At 33.2% G+C, this 18,132-nt stretch overlaps 1 protein-coding gene across 2 annotated transcripts; it reads left to right on the forward strand.

Moving 5' to 3' along the window:
* Positions 1–14,474: 14,474 nt before the first annotated feature.
* On the forward strand, positions 14,475–16,619 carry LOC130730229 (uncharacterized). 2 transcript variants are annotated; one of them, XM_057582176.1, is made up of 4 exons: positions 14,475–14,934; positions 15,712–15,822; positions 16,096–16,185; positions 16,279–16,619. In XM_057582176.1, exons 1-4 carry the CDS (start codon positions 14,701–14,703, stop codon positions 16,351–16,353), a joined length of 510 nt encoding a protein of 169 aa, XP_057438159.1. In that variant the 5' UTR covers positions 14,475–14,700; the 3' UTR covers positions 16,354–16,619. The 2 variants fall into 2 exon arrangements, with proteins under 2 accessions (XP_057438159.1, XP_057438160.1); XM_057582177.1 differs by having other exon boundaries at positions 14,479–14,934; positions 16,096–16,176.
* The last annotated feature ends 1,513 nt before the right edge of the window (positions 16,620–18,132 follow it).

Genomic DNA, 18,132 nt, shown 5'->3' on the forward strand with positions numbered 1-18,132 from the left:
AAAATGGGATTGTTTAAATAACTCATGGTAAAATTTGGGTTAAATTACTCATTGCTCAAGTGTACCAATCATGTTATAACATGTGTGCTTACATTATCCACCTCATTTAATCAAACTTTTTTATTTAACATTTTCATACTATTTAATTTATTAAATAATTTAATTGCAAAATAAACCTATAATATTAGATAATAGCCTAGAACCCCTTTAAAAAAATACCCAAGAAATCCCTAATCCCCAATATTTTCTTCCACGCTTATCTCCAAAACGCTCTTCTCCTGGTACAGGAAAAAAATATACCGAGTTATAAGCCAAGAATGAATAACTTGTGAATTCCCCTCTATTGGAATAGTCAAATTAAAGATAAACCCCACATTCAAAGATTGAAGAAACTTATGCTCCATACCATGCTCCATTCCATGCCTCATTCAAAAATCTCCTATGATTTTAGAGCCGACCAAGATCAATGTAGTATCCAAATTGACCTTAGATAACACAAAGAGACATTACATTTTCAACAACAAATTAAAGAAATTGGTTTAGAGGAGATGAGCATTGAAGAAAAGTGATTAGGGATTCTCTGTGTATTCTTTTTTTTTTTACAAAAGGAATTCTTTGCTATTATCTTAAAATTATAGGTTTGTTCTGCAATTAAATCATTTAATAAATTAAATATTACGAAAATGTTAAATTAAAAATTTTATTGAATGAGGTGGATAATATAAAGACACATGTTATAACATGATTGGTACACATGAGCAATGAGTGATTTAACCTAAATTTTCGCATGGGTTATTTAGACAACCCCACAAAAAATAGGATATTTACCGGCATCCTATTACCGAACGCGTATTACCATATGTCAAGGATTTATCAATAATGGACCGATTTACCGACGACCATCAAAACTACCTAAAGAAGTCATTGATGGTCTAAGGTGTCGACAATTATCGTTGATAATTATTGTCGACGAGCCCATTACTAATTGATTTCTAGCCTTTAGTGTTCCGCCTGCAATAATCAAACGTTTTACATTTTCATGATTGTTGACGAGGCTGTCGGCCGTCGGTAATCAACATTTTAATGTCTTGTAGAGCTTCAACTCTAGCCTACAAAAAAGAAGCTTGAAGTGTTTCTCATTTCTGGGTCCAACTTCATTCTTTCTCCACTAATTTCAACCTCAATGAAACAATTATCTTCATTCTCAAGGACTTCATAATATGCCCCTAAACATCATTATTTTTCTCCTATCTCTTTTTTATCAAATTTCCTCAATATCACCTCAATACTTATATATATATATATATATATATATATATCTTACTTTAGGTGTCTAGAGTAGAATCCAAACAAAGATGTTGTGTGTATGTGACTATGCTATAAATATTTTATTGTCGTATTGGAATCAATATATACTATAATTTTTTCATGTTAGTATTCTATTATAGTTTTTACTTTGACCGAGATATTCTCCACTCAATGATGGTTTGAAATGCAAGTTTTTATCTAGCTAGCTTTATTCCCTCCCTCCCTGTCGTCTACAACATGCATCATCACATGAGCCAAAGCCAATATACGCTATAAAAATGTTCCATTTTTACTAAAATCTATATGAAATGATGCTTCTAATGTATTTTATTTTCTTTATTAACGATTAGCAATATCAACAAGGGTGCGTGCCATCAACAAGTAGAAAGAAATTGTTTGGAAGAAAAGTTGTACGGATCTAGAGAGGGTCAACCCACCAAGAGCAAACCACGTAACCTATTTCATCTGTATGCAGAGACTAGAGAGGCAGAGAGAGTTGAATAATAATAACAATGATAATAAAAATAAAATAAAGAAAGTGATCAGATTCACATGTCTCTAAGCTGAAGAGTACTGACACATGTGTCAGCATATGGGACTTGTTCTAATTACGTGGGTCCATTTACCCTTAACTTAACTTAACTCACTCACTCTCTCCTTTTCTTTAACATTATTTGTTGGGTAAAGTGAGGCACGCAGGCACGCGAGCCCTTTACGATCGTCTCACGTGCCTTCTTTTTCTCGAGGGCTCACTTCATTTCATTTATTTTTCCCTAACTTCATTTATTAATAATGTTTTGGGCTTAACCTAACATGTTGGAAGATGTTAATGTTTGGTTCACACTTCACACCTTCTCATGAAAAAAAAAAAATTGAAAGAATGAGAGATATGAAAAATAAATAAAAAGAGAGAAAAAGAAAGTATAAAATGTAATGAGAGATAGAAATAAATAAAAAATTAACGTATATTAAAGTTGAAGTACGAACATATTAAATTTCTATTGCAAAGTATCTTATTCGTCGTCATCAACGATTCTAGAGCACCTAAATAACATTTCCTACGAATTAATGTTGGTCAAACAAAAAAATTAACATGGATGTCAAATTGTGAATTAATCTAGGTCAAGTGTAATTGGTACCCTTTGAGTACAATGGTGAAAATGGTGCTAATGCTGGTATGAAGCTGGTGGTGTTTCGTGTGATTCTGCTTGATGGTTGTTCTCCGTTGTTTGAGTAGAGACTGCTGTAAGTTGTACATGTGAAAACACTATGATACTCAAGTTACGCAATGCATTTGGTACGCTGGAGGTTGAAGATAAAATTGGGTAATTTGTATATTCAATTGGTCTCGCCTCATATAGAATAAGGGATGTTAGGAGCTTTCTAGTTTGAGTCACTTTCACTTCGAATCTTAATACTATATACTTTCAAAATTGATATATTTTTCTTTTCATCTCCATTAAATGTTATTCGTGTGATACTTACAATTATACTGAGTTTCAAAAAAAAAAAACAGTTATACTGATATGCGAATTAGGGGTGGCAGATGAGTTTGGTATGTTATTCAAGTTCGTTTAACCCATATTTTCTCGTGGGTTAAGTTAATAAAAAAAAAACTTAAATGACGCCTACTATTTATTATAAGATAAATTCAAGGCGCCTAAATGTGCACATGCTGTAGTTGCAGCTGCTAATATTGCTGAGTTTGGAGTTGATGAGAACCTTTGATCATTTTCCAGATTGGTATGCAATAGTTGTGTGGTGCACTTCATTTGCTTTTATTAACCAGACAACTCTATTTGTTAAGACAGTATTAACAATTTTAAACTCCATCTTATTAGAAGAGAATTTACCATATAATTCCTCTTAACATTATGTTCGGTTAAGGAGAGAGAGAAAAAAGAGAAAACATGAGTAAAAAAATATGTGAAAAATATAATATATTTTATAAGTTATTTGGTATGATATAGATAAAAGACAATGAAAAGATAAATAATAAGGTGAAATTTCTCTCCTCAATTAGATTGAATAGAAAGTGAAAAGAGATAAATTAGTTTTGACATGAAATGACACATTTTTACCATAAAAATATAAATGTTTATAAATCAGTATGATCCCCTAGCGCTTTTACCTAGGAGTGTGACTGTGCTGGTCTCCCCAACATGTCATTGACGCTCTATCCGGGTCTGGGGGTGTTTTCTCTTTGCTCTATCATTTTTTGTAAAGAAAAAAGTAAACTGAGTACAAAAGTGATTCTCTCCCCCTCAAACTCTCTTCAAATTTGAAGAACAAAAAGTAAGATGACTCATAGGAGTGGCAAAATCGCCTTGGCCCATAGGGTCATCCTATTTGGCTAATTTGTTTTGTGGGTTGAGTTGACACTTTGAACTCAACTTATTGGCGACCAACTCGCCGCATCATCAAAATATGAGTGCAATTTTAGACTTTGAACCCCAAATACCAAAAGTGTGTCCGTCCAACCCAACTCATATTTTGGCGGGCCAATGACAAGTCGGTTCGGGTTGGGTCCGCTCCATCGCACCAACTCATATTGCCACCACTTTCATCACCTTCTCTCATCTCTCTCTTCAACCAAACAAATTAAGTAACTCGATCAACTCTTTATCTTCACTTTCGTCCCTATTCTACTGAAATGTCGCATGTGGTCCCTGAAGTTGCAAAATGTCAATCACGTTAGTCCTTGGGTTAGTTCTCGTTAGTGAACGTTAACGGCCAAGGTGATTTGGCAAGTTATGTGCCACTGTGAACTTTCCACATTAATCATAATGTTGGGAATTATTTTGGGAAAACTTAAAAGTGTCAATTTAGTCCCGGGACAAAATCCCTAAATCTGAAAAGCTTCAATATTTTCATCATCTTCTTCCTCTCACTCCCACAACCAAAGCCCCCATCAAGCTTCACTCTCTTTATCAGCGGACCATCATCACAAAAGGAAATTTCAGAAGCTAAAGAGAACTTGAAGGAGAAAAGCGATTTTTTTTTTGTACATAGAAAAATTAAACAACAAAACTAAGGCTCCTCCATGTCCATAGACAGGAGAGGTAACACCACCCTAGGGGGAACAACAAGCTCCGTAGCTGGACACTGCAGAGACGCACCCAAACCCGCTAGACAATTCGCCGATGCATTGCCCTCTCGAGGAACATAATCGATCGAAGGAGAAAGGCGATTGAAAAACATAGATTATTTAAAAAATATATTCTCTAAATAAATTTAAATATATAATATACTTAAATTGTTAAATTGTGTTAATCTTGTTAAATTCTTTATATTTTTAAAGAACCCATCCAAACATATTTTTAGATTATTTTCACCAGCTGATCACTAGTGAAGAAATTTCAATGAGACGAAACTTCTCTGGAAATATCTCAAGGCCATCATGGTTGTGTCTTGTCAGACAACTAGGGGATAGAAAGTACAAAGCCATTTGGGTCTATAGACCCACCACCGTAAACAAAATAATTTTTGCAAACCGCAATTAAAGTCTTGACTTTGACAAAAAAAAAACTGTATTGACAATAAAAAATCCAATTAATGTAGTCAAGCTGGTAAATCAAACAAATCCTCGTAAGATAATCTAAGTGGTAGGAGCTGAGAACATATGAATTTGGTAGAAGGAGGTTCAGGAATCGATTCCTGGCGGATGCAATTTATAATTCAGAAACTCATGAGATGCTTAGGTAAGCTTCTCCAAAAAAATTGATTATGACTTTTATCCTCAATGTTTTTAAGCTTTAATGCTATGTCATTTTCTATTTGTATTAGTCTTTTCACTTTGTTTCTTTCGCTCTTATTTTTGTTTGAACTGGTTGCTTGACTTGTGGAAGACGTCGGGCCGGGAGTAAGCAACTGCTCCCCATGCGGATGAAAGTCCAAGAAAGAGGTCATGGGGCCTAGGTATATTGTTGCAGCCTAGGGGTAATAAAGTTGCAGGTTGTTTGGCTAGTTCGACCCTTTCGTTCACGGTCAGGTTGTTTTGAGTTATCGCATGTGGCTATTTGACCTCCTATCTATGTTGCACGAATACGGGTACAGTACAGGTACGAGTATGAGTACAACATTTTTTGAAAAAACAGGGTACGGGTACGCCAATTATATATATATATATATATATATATATATTTATTTAAATATATATATATATATAATAGAAATAAAATGATTTCTACCACAATATTATTAATTAAAAATATCAAATCTCCTAATGTTCAATACTCGTATTTCTTGGCCGATATTCATATCAAAGGCCAACATGAAAACCATCACAACCTAATGAAAATCATCAAAAGAATATGTAACACCTTAACATATATCTTCAAACACATATCAAAACGACACAATTATGATAGAGTGAAAGAGTGAAAGGTAAAATTAGGTTTTGATCTTTTAGATAAATTGAGAATAATTTTTTTAATTTTTACTAGAGTAAATAAAAACATCAAAGCGACACAGTTCTGAACATTTTTAAATTTTTATTTATTTAAATTATCCGGCGTACCCTAAACGTACCCACGGCGTACCCATGACATACCCACAACGTAGCAAAAAAGTACCTCGTTTTTTTTTGTTTGGCGATGCATTTGGGTACGTACCAGGTAAGTACCCATGACGTACCCACGACGTACCCGTACTTTACTCTCTTCCAATTTTGGCGTACCCGTTCAACATAGCCTCCTGCTGATGTAACCGCTTTTGGTTCCCTTTAATCTATTTCCATGCTGGCTTCAAAAACAAATGCTAGTATGCTACGTGAATTGGGAATAATCAAGTTTTTTCTGCCAAACATGGCCTTGTACATCTCAAACTATAAGCCCATCACTTCCATAGAAAGGCCATTGAGGGTTTAGGATTGGGCTGGGCCGAATTGAGTTGAACCAAAAGTATTAATAAACCCCCGTACGGAAGGGATATGATAGATCAATAGATAGGGGAAACATTGTTGACCAAAAAGAAAAAGATAGAGGAAACATTATTAAAAGCCAATGATTCACAGAACAAATTTTACAAATTCTAATCTCTTATTTTCTCTCTTTTTTTTTTCCTTCCCTTTATTTGTTTTATTTTGTTACCAAGCCAGTGTTAGTTTGTAGTTGGGCTTGGGCCTATTGTAATATAGGAATAGTTGGGCTTGGTTTTCAAGTTGGTTAGAATGTGTTAGTGTTTGAGTCATTGTATAAGTACTGAGTTTTGCTATTGAATGAGAATCAGATTGAAGTTTAGCAATTTCATTGTACTTTTACAGCCAGCTTCTTAGGATGGACAATGCCAACAAATTAAAGACTCAGTGCGACATATCGTTGACCAAATAATATATGATAAAATGGACTTTTACTTTGAATACATTGGACAAACATATCAACCTGCTCGTTTTAATTTAGTGAAAGAATTAAGGTAGGTGTAGTATTATTAGAACATTTTGTATTAGTGGGTTACATTTTATCTGTTGATGATTGTTGAGCAAGCACGCCGTTGAAATATGAACTTGACATGCTATTATGTCTAGTTTTCCGCCAAGTGGCATGCTGCAACTAATTGAAACTTTCTTCAGATTTTGCATTCCGTTCAGTAGTAACCTTTCTTGGTAATCAACAATTCAACATAACATGAACAATTCCTAAAAAGAAACATAACATAAACAACACACAAGTCAATTAAAGTTGACTTACGAATTATTTAGTCTACTATATAGGTCACAAATCATAATTAGTTCTAGCCGCCCTGGGAAATTTTCATCAGATTCAACAGCATTTCATCACAAAATAGTATTTTGTGAATTTGGATTTTCTATATATGTTTTGACTTTTAAGAGCTATTTTTAAAAACACAAACTCATCAATCAATGGAAAACATCCTGATTCCATTTATCTGTTGTTGTTGTTGTTTGTTGCAGGTGAGACATGATATGGACTTGGCTATCATAACCCTCGAAGTGTGTGCGATAAACTGCCAAGTGCCAACTCCAAATGGAATTTCAAAACTTTGAGGCGCACCTGCACAAAGGTTAAGTGACATCACCTGGACCTGGTCATAATTAATTTCCCTTACATTCATAATATCAGCATCAAATCAACACCCTTTACCATTATTGATACTTGATACTTGATAGCATTTAAATTCTACTATTTAGGCTAAATATGTTTATAGTCATTGAAATCAAAGTTGAATTTACATTAAATTCTTTTTACAATTTTTTTATCTCTTTAAAAATGATTTCATTCAGAATAAGATCCATTGCATTGTAATATATATGTGATTTTAATTTGTTATGTTCACATGCAATCCTAGTCTAGTTAATTAAAGGGGGAGAAGAGAGGGAAATGTGAAGGTTGAAGAACCGTTGGATGGAGCCATGGCTCTCGCTGCCAGGCATTGTTAGAGTTTAAGTCGTCATGTGAGTGATTTACTTAAGTTGTGGTGAGTCTTTTCATAACTTAGTCATCATAATTGCAAGATTTTTAGGCCACATGAAATGTAATCAGGCTTTTTGGGTCAACTTCAACCAACTCATTTAGATCTATCATCTTGTTGAAGGGATCTAACTAACTGATAGTTTTTTTTTTAAACTGTTATTGATAGATATTTCACTTCTATGTGGACTTATATTCATTGAGCCAACCTATTTCGATTACCCTTTATTTCAGTTTATTATTTTAGTTAATATTTCTACCATGCTATTAGCTCATGGTCTAGAAGCTATGGTTACTGTAATAATTATTTATTAATTCTTGTGGGCTTCAATCGATTGCAGTTTTTTGTTTTTGATAATAACGGGCTAATTCATGATCCAGAGAAGTGCATATGTAAGCCAACTTAATCATTTAAGTGATTTATTTATTTGGACTTGGATATCTGTATTGATTAGTGTGGATTGCAGTGTAGGCCTTAACCTATAGGCCCATGATGGGAAGGGACTAGGGTTAAATATATATTGGCTAGGTCCCCTCTGTAATCACTGATCTAATTTGGCTCCACAGCTTGCCCCATTGATAGCTGTGAAATGGAGTGTGAGATACAGAGGAAGCCCTAGTCACTTTCAGTCACTTGACTGTCACAAGAATCCTTATTTCGTTCATGATTTGTCAGGTACGCAATCTATCTCATTCTATTTGGTGTTCTATAATCATATATGGATTTCAATTTATGCTTACAATGTGGTATCAGAAGAGCCTGGTTACATGTAAGCTTTTGATATTTTAAACAATTCATGTAAGCCAGTTTAGATCAGTGATTACAGAGGGAACCTAGCCAACATATATTTAACCCTAGTCCCTTCCCATCATAGGCCTATAGATTAAGGCCTACACTGCAGTCCACACTAATCAATACATATATCCAAACCCAAATAAATAGATTACTTAAATGATTAAGTTGGCTTACATATATATGCACTTATCTGGATCATGAATTAGCCCGTTTTTATTAAAAACAAAAACTGCAATTGATTGAAGCCCACAAGAATTAATAAATAATTATTACATTTACTATATGTTGTAATGTCTGGCAGATGATGGATTAACAAGAACGTAACATTAACAAAAACCTCATCATTTCACTTTTTTCTCTTAATTTTCTTTTAATTTTTTCTCTTAAGTTTTGTTTGGTAGAAATTCGTCAAATTAATTTATTATCCTTTTCATATATATATATATATATTTCATTTATTGAACATTATTTTTTATTAATCCCAAAATCTATACTTTCGATCCAACAATTTTTTTTATTCAATTAGCATTTCCCACAATAAACTTTGAAACGATTCTTCGAAAAACGATAAGCAATCTTACCTAAAAAAGATGATGTGATGCAGAACATTAATATTTATTAATGCGTGTAATGTTTCTTCTTCTTTTTTTCTTTCTAAAAATGCATATGATAGCAAACCCTTAAACTGCACAGTATCTGGATAAGACAAATAAGCAGGCTCCTTTTTAAATGAATCCAAATTGGTTATGCTGGCATTAGGTAAACCCCTTTCCTTTCTCGGTGTTTAATAGCTCCACATTTTGCTTTCTTCAATATTTAGTGGGTAGTTGCTAAGATTTTCTACTTTAGTGGCTATAATTAATTAACTTAATACTATCTATTTAGCTGAAAATTACGCTGGGGGCGTGTGTTTGCTTTGTTTGGGCACCCACCCTGAGAGGTGGCCCTCACTTGAAAATTCCTTTCTCTACAGATTCCATCTAATTACCACCATTGATTTCAAAAACCCCCCACTCTTAGTATTTTGTATTCTTTTTCTTTTTTATAGATGTCATTATAATGATTATATTTGAGAGACGAATTATATTCGAACTTATGTTTTTATCTTTACGGGAGTCTAACTTGCATACTACAATATCAATACCTTTTTGATTCATTTTTATATTTTTTAATTAAGGATTTCATGTTGTAAAGAGTACACTGCCTCAGTGGAATGGACTATATGGTTCCCTACACCGATGATGATGCAAGGCTGATTAATTAATTAACAAGTGTGATCAGCATTTGTGATTATAGTGCAATTTACTGCTATTGTAAATCCAAATCCTTATATATCTAATTACTTCTATTTTTATGGTTTTTTTTATATATAAAGAATATATATATTGATTAAGCACAAGGGTTCTATGGTATTCCTATCTCTATATATGAAGGTGAAATTAAGGGCGTGAATAAGTTTTTTCTCTGCTTAACCTGGGTCATGAACAATTTGTGTCTGGATTTGCATTTGTGACTTCCATCATCATGTTTATAGTGTGTTGGATACACGTACAATTTAAAATAATCACAACTTTATAAATTACACTTTATAACTTGTAAAAAAATTTAAGTTTAACAGTTTTGTTTAGTTCCGCATATGAGATTACTATAAACAATTAATTTAATTAGATTTATAGTAGTTTCAGACGCGAAAATATCAAATATGAAATATGAGCTTTTGAAAATACGCTCGTTCGAATGCTTTGCATTGCGTTTTCAAACGAGCACTCCGTCACATAATCAAACATGCTGTTACGCCACAAAATCACATTTAATGTGAGTGTTAGAGATACATTATGTTTCAAACCAAACATAATTAGCAATTATCAAATAGTGCAAATGGTTGTTTACAATTAAACATATCATGCAATTTGCAACCCAACAACCCAAAGTCCAGTAACTAACACAAAAAATGCATGGTGTACCTGGTGGAAGATGGCCTGGCATTATTGTAGCTAAGTATCTATACAGTTATCTGTCATACATGTATACACGTGCTTATACAACACATATTCTTGTCATGCAATTAATCTTTTGACCCCCCTCTGTACTGAACATGTTAAACAAAAACAAACAAAGAAAAGAACAGTTAGTTGAAAATTTCAGTCCGCATCACAACATTGTAACGATATGTATCTCATATTCGAATACAACAAATTAATCCTTCTCCTTCACATGCATGCATATTGTTATGCACCACAGCTGTATTAGAATTTATTTACCAAAATGGCAGTGATTTTATTATCAAAATAAAATAGTAGTACTAGGGACAAATACAACGGCTGCATCTTCTGAATCTGTTTTTTGTTTCTTTGTGGCATAACAGTTAGTATGTTGTGCATCCAGGATTCATGTCTAAAACTCAGTCCATGTAAGTTTTTTAGACAATAATATTCTGGTTTAGACCAAAATACCCATCACCAACCACTGTTACTATTTTTGTGGCAGATGCTCTCGCACTAAAAGATAAACAACTGCGACGAAGTGTGCTTTATTTTTATAGGTGAAGATCGAATTCATAACCTAATAATGAACATATATAATTAAAGGATGGGGTGAACAATCACAATGCCACATCTCATGATGTCACATCTCATGATTTTTTCTTTTTCACAATTAAAATAATGTTGTTTAAATTAACTTGAAACCATATAAGAGAAAAGCCGGTATATATTATGATCTCTTTATGGAACTTTCAAACTATATAAGTAGATGTCATTAGCGGTTATATTAACCACTTTTTTTAGGGAATTATATATATGGTTGGAAAAAGATTTCAACAATGACTGCTATATTCGTGCCTTCTTTAATTTTGCTTTTTACATAGCTCTCCAAACATGAATCATATACTTAAGATGCCACGATATATTATACTAGAATAATATTAGCTCTGAAATCATTGTAAAATTGACTGTGCAGCCAAATAAGAAAGAATTTCTACAAAAAAGCTACAAGTTAAAAACCTTTTAGACCAGGAAAACAAATAGCTAGATCACAAAAAGCTAATGATAAAACAATATCAACATTAATTATAGATTGTTATACATGTTCATGTATAATTGTATATTCTGGAATCTGGAGTTCGAGGACTTCAATTGGATTGGCCATAGTTCAATATTTATGTATGTTCAACATTCAATATTGTTAAGGATGTTAGAGCATTTCCGGTGGGGTTGTTTAATTCAGTTGGAACACTTAAGCAACATTGTTTATTTTAGAAGATCATTGAAGCACTATAACATAAGAGTTTGGTTGCTTGAGCATCTCTAATAATGGGGGTTGCTTAATCCCGTTGAAGCATTTAAGCAACATTGCTTATTTTAATTTGGAGCACCATTGAAACAACATGACGTGACAGTCTGGTTGCTTAAATAAGCAATGATTGTTTATTCTCTTTCTTCTTATTTTTTTACTAAACAATTATATTTTCTCTTTCATTCATAAACTTTAATAGTGTTATGACCTTAAAATAATATAAATATATGAGGTATAGTGAAACCCAAACAAAAGTAAAATAAACAACCATGGTTGGAGCGAATTCTGCTTGTTTTACTTAAGTCATATGTGGTCATTTGGGCCACCAAAATAGTGTTTAAACAACCTAACTAGCAACCTTGCGTGTAGATGCTCTTAGAAATATAATATAAAAATTACTCATATGGTCCTTAATTAATAACTAAAGTTTTTGGAATAATTAGTTGTTTGACGGTTGTTTGACATGATATTAGTGTTTATATGACTAAAAGGTTTAGAGTTCGATCATGTCACCCCATTATCTAATAAAATGTGAAATTTCAACACATGGTAGGTGGACATGTGCATTATCCACGTTTTAAGCTCAAATAGACTCTTGCGTGAACGTGTGTTAGAAACATAATATAAAAACCATTCATGTGGCTCTTACATAACAACTTAAGCTTTTTGGTTAATTGGTTATTTGGCAAATGAGAGAGTCTCAGAAGATGAGAGAACTCTAGTGATGTGGTTAGGAGATAAGACCATAATAGTGACTTGACATCACATTTTAACCAAAACATTAAGACAATGAGTTTCCATATTTATATTATTTTTAACGATAATGATTGTTGAACCCTAAAAGCGTGTGACATCCAAGCAACATACACGTTTAGTGGCGACACGTATGTCACTAGAATGTCGCGTGCTGCTAGAGTTTATATATAAGATTTGTATCTCGAAGGATGAATTGCAATTTTTAAATTAAGGGACTGAAGTAAAAATTTACTAAATTAGAGGGATAAAAACTGCAATTAAAGGGAAAAAAAACTACAATCTTAGAAGGAAATTGCAGTAATTTAGTAAAAAAAAAACCTTATAAATGAAGTAAAGAATAAAAAACGGTTGAACCTCCTAGAATACCCGTTGTGCAGTTATGTATACGTTTCAATAATTGTAGTAATATTATTAAATTGGTATGAAGTGGCAGCAACGGTAGGAAAATCTAGTACAATGCCTATGATTTCCGGCAGCAACATGTGTGTAGCTATGTTGTTGAACAAGAAATTAATTTGACATCCGTTTCAATGTGTGGGAACAAACTCCCTGCTAAATTTCCAAGTTATTCTATTTTTATCCAGCTGCACCCATAGACATTCATATAAACCAAAGGCAACAATCTTCATTGAGTGAAGTTTTTTTAGGACAATATTCAGTAAGTTGAAGGCCACTTCCTCTTTTATTTTTTTCAAAGATACTTAAATTCCTTTCGAAAAAAAGAAGTACTTAAATTAGAGCTCAATGGGTTGAATAACACTTGCATCAAATAAATATGAATGATAAATCTTAAAGAATAATACTGTAATTTCAGAACCACATCAGTTATTGAACCGATTGAGACAACATTTTGTGGTTCATTGGTCGCACCTTGATCGAGTCATGGTTGAGCCGATAATAATTAAAAAATATTTTCAAACATATATGCATACTTAAGTATGTACAATAAAAATTACACACAATATATAAATGTTTAATCTTCAATAGAAAATAAAATAAAATTTTTAATTTTCAATATAGAATTTTAACATTCAATTTTAATTAAGAACATCGTGTATTATAATAATATATGGTCCTTCCTACATGAAATCATAATATAGAAAAAAACATGAAAATAACTGAACCGTTTTATATCATTCTTTAACGATTGTGGTTCGATTCTATAGGTTTCCCATTGAATTTCCGCCACACTAGTTATAGAACATGATTTAACATGTCAAGGTCCAAATTTCTAGTCAGACGAACCGATTCGATCCGGTTTGGTTATGTCGAGAACTAATGCAACATGTCCTGGAATGACTCCATCAGAACTCAAAGCTGCACAAGAAGAACGCCCGCAGCTGATCAATCAAGGTCTGATAGAACTCACAAAGTCAGAATGAGCTTGCACTGCATTTTATGTGAATAAGAGATCAGAACAAGGCAGACACAATAAGAGGCTTGTGGTGGATTATCAACAAAAACAATTAAATAACCTTAAGTTCCAAAGAATTATCTATCTAGCTGAATCAACCTAAGGACTTCCAAGGCACTTCGACTTTATCATCAGAATCATCTGGCAGTTGGGCCGAATCAACTTATGCTTTTGTAATCTATGCATTCTTAATTGTAAAAAATGGGGTTAAAAAATGGGTAAGCCAAGCTGGGAAGCAAAGAACGTAAGTTGGAACAGGTCACCCACAAATTGTTTAATACCACTAATAATTTACTATCACCAGTGCTTGTTTGGAAAAGAAGAAAAGAAAAGAAAAGATATAGAAAGTGAGATATTTATTCTAAGCCAAGCTGGGATTATATATTATCTTTATATTCTTCATTACATAGATTTCTTTTTTAATACACAATAAAATATTGACAGTTTTTGTTTGGTCCATAAAGGCAAAGGGTAAGGTAAGCTGCTAAGCTGGCTTGACACTTGAAAGGCCTTAAACTAAGGGAAACCCCAGAGACCATAAGAAGGAACAGGGGAAGGCAAAAAAAACAGAGCACTGAAGAAAGAAGCCTCATCATTTCAAAACCAAAACAAAGCACAAAGAAAAAGAAAAAGAGAAAGGGAAAGAAAGAGAGGAAAATAAAGAGGAGAATTCAAAGAAGAAGGGTTTCTAGCTGTTGAACAAGATGCAGGGTGGTGGTGAACAACAGAACAACCAGTTGGTGGTGCAGAACTCAGGGAGTCTCAGCTTCAGCAGCCAAATGTCCAAGGAAGATGAGGAGATGTCAAGGTCTGCTCTTTCCAATTTCAAGGCCAAGGAGGAAGAGATTGAGAGGAAGAAGATGGAGGTTAGAGAGAAGGTTCAGCTCCAGTTGGGTCGGGTTGAAGAAGAAACCAAACGTCTTGCTACCATTCGTGAGGTTTGTTTTTCAGATTTTACTATGACTATGATTTCTCACCAAAATTTCAGCTTCACCTAACTGGGATACCCCTTTTGGTTCTTGATTTGTTTGTTGTTAACAGAATTTGTTTTGGCCTTGTATGGAACATAAAGTTTTGAATTTTTGTTTCTGAGTTAACAAGATTTTGCTCTGTTTTCATGCTTATTTTTGTGTATAAATTGGGTTTTCTTGAAACCAGGGGTTTGCAGAACATCTAGAGCACTTGAATATACCAGATCTGTGGTTTTCTTCACGAGACAAAGTGATTTTGCAACAAAAAGAAACGTTATCTTTTTCTTTCTGTTGTGGTTTTTGAGGAAAAGAATTCAAAATTTGAACTTTGTTATTTACCCTGAATTTATGTTCTTGTCAGATAGTAGTATCAGGGTATGAACCAAATAATTTAATATTTTGGCTTTCTAGAACTTTCTTGGCCCCCATGATTTTTCCTTTTTTTTTGTTAGAAAATAAAAAATATCCTATATAGTCTGTGTCATGTAGACAGGATGGAATTGGAGTTTAATAAATTTTTAAATATTTTGCTTAGATGTTTCTTTGTCTGTAAATTTTGTTATTTAGTGTCCCTTTGATTTGTGATTGAACTCAACCTGGTTCACATTTAAATCAATGTGACAAAATCTTATTTCTATGTTGATGTGTTGAGATGTGTGTTTTCTTGTTTGTGCTGATGCCTAATTGAATAATTCCATATTGATGTGTAATTGAATAATTCCAAACTTCTGATATGAATATCAGGAGCTTGAATCCCTAGCTGATCCAATGAGGAAGGAAGTTGCAATTGTCCGAAAAAGGATTGATTCTGTAAACAAGGAATTAAAGCCACTAGGTCATACCTGCCAGAAGAAGGTGAGGCTTATTGAATTTCATAGGAACTGATAGTACACCTTGTTTGATGATTATGTACTCTCCATACTATTAGCATATCTGGATCAACTTGTTTTTCTCAGAATCAATTTAGCACCTAGAAGCTACTCTACTCACATAAGTTTCTCCACATAATTGATTTTGACTTTACAATCAATTGTAGAAAGTTTTCCAAACATGCTATCTAGTATCTATGGGTTATGACATTTTTTAGGGACACCATTGAAATTGAGTTTTGTATACATTGCTTTACAGGAGAAAGAATACAAAGACGCCCTTGAAGCTTTTAATGAAAAGAACAGGGAAAAAGTACAGCTAATCACCAGGCTAATGGAGGTGAGTGACGTGAGTCTCACATTCCAGATTCTCATTGCAAATGAATTATTTGAATACATAACTTTCTTTATCCTGACATGTGGGATTTTCTGTTGTTATCAGCTGGTGAGTGAAAGTGAAAGATTGAGGATGAAGAAGCTGGAGGAGCTGAGTAAGAACATAGATTCCTTGAAATGATTCTGCTGCCAACTGCTGCTAATGACTCTCTGATTAGGCTTGTGTGGTATATGAAAGATGACATAGTAGTATATTTTATATGAATGTATGGGTTGGTCTTGTGCTTGTGTAGTTCTGTGGTGTCGTTATTTGTTTGTTTAACTAGCATTTGATGATGGGACATTAGCTAGTTTAGGAGGGCTATACCCTACAAACAAACAGGCTTGTAACTATATACTTGCATTCTGTTGTCAATTTTTTTACCCTGTCAATTCTCTTTTCTCTGCTTTGTTCTTCTCATTTAATTTATTGATGTAATTTGAATTTTGTTGCCAAGAAGTTTGGTTCCAAGAAAGAAGCCCTGGTGTTCTATTAGTATTTGATCTATCAATACGAGCTGAGTGTAACATTATGCACTCATCTAGTGTGTTTGAATATTTGTTGAGTGGAGCGTGAGCGCACCTTCATTAATTTCATAACAGTTATATTCATTTTTGTATCTTAACGTGTGTGCTATTATCAGTTTACGATGATGCAAACAAATATACAAACAAATCCTGTGTTTGGTTTGAAAGTTCGAATCAATACCAATATGATTTCATGTATCTTGATACACTTATAAAAAAGCTAGAATTTACCTCATTAAGTTTAACGTGAATAAGCAAAACATGATTGTGACACGTTGACTCCAACGGCCAACATGAATCCACATATGCAATATGTGTGCTTTTAACCACTCATTTACACCAGAAAGATGTTATTGAGATAAGTTTATTATGGTTTACACATGCTAATTTACTTCTATGGCAAAAGTTGTTAATGCTCTAAAATGAGATTATTTAACCCTTTTAGAGTAATTAGACAAGCCTTCTAAGTTCTAACTTGATTCTATTGAAGATGTTGTACTTAACCTTAAAATAAACAATTTCAATGCATTTTTTTTTTCAAGACCCAATGTTATGTTCCTTGCACAGCTCACACAAATTTGACTTCATGGAAGGCTTCGTTGGAGTAATCGGGGGTAGAGTAATTGGTACAAAAACCATGTCCAAATTATTGTGTTTTACCACAAACGATGAGAACACGCGCACTGCACTGCAGTGCAGGCACACTTGTCATGTGCCACCTACTTGCTTTTATTATTGTCTTGTAAAAACAGCATCCAAAGTGAATCAAGATTTTCGTACACATACCCTTAGTAACTTTCTATCCTGATTCTGACAGTATCTTTGGTTATGGTAAATTATGGTTTATTATTAATCAAATTCACCAAACTTGGAAGCAGAGGATGTAAATGGCAATATGACAAATCAACTCCTTAGCCAAAAGAAGAATCAGACAAATCACGAGGAAGGTGAACCACCTCAAAAGTAAAGTAATGGTCCAATAAAAAAATATGACACCAAAAAAGTAAATACATCTTTTGACATAAAAACAGTATTTTAATTTATAATGGTTCTTTAATTAATTAGTGTGATTAAGAAAACGTGAAATACATTTTGTTGGTCAAAATCCTCTATCTTACCTATTCTTAAACGGAAAATCAAGTGAGTTGACATGGTGGTTCAATATTTCATCTCATGGTTTAATAATTTAATTTTTGTGAATAAAAAAATTAATTGATTAGACTTTTATAACTTAGTGTGCTGACAATGGAGTGAGACACTAGTCTCACAATGATCTACTGTCTGAGACTGAGAGATACCTAATTAACACCGAAAAACTATTTGAACATAGAAAAAAACATCTTTCTAATATATGAAACACGATTTATGTATAAAGATTTATTCTCAAGAGCAA

The sequence above is a fragment of the Lotus japonicus genome, chromosome 1 (genome assembly GCF_012489685.1).
Source record: "Lotus japonicus ecotype B-129 chromosome 1, LjGifu_v1.2".
NCBI lineage: Eukaryota > Viridiplantae > Streptophyta > Magnoliopsida > Fabales > Fabaceae > Lotus > Lotus japonicus.

Bases quoted from the DNA above. Each gene is read 5' to 3' on its own strand.
- LOC130730229 (XM_057582176.1), top strand. From the start codon at position 14,701: ATGCAGGGTGGTGGTGAACAACAGAACAACCAGTTGGTGGTGCAGAAC. The intron at 14,935-15,711 runs GTTTGTTTTTCA...TATGAATATCAG, and splicing joins GTCTTGCTACCATTCGTGAG to GAGCTTGAATCCCTAGCTGA. The intron at 16,186-16,278 runs GTGAGTCTCACA...TGTTGTTATCAG, and splicing joins GGCTAATGGAGGTGAGTGAC to CTGGTGAGTGAAAGTGAAAG.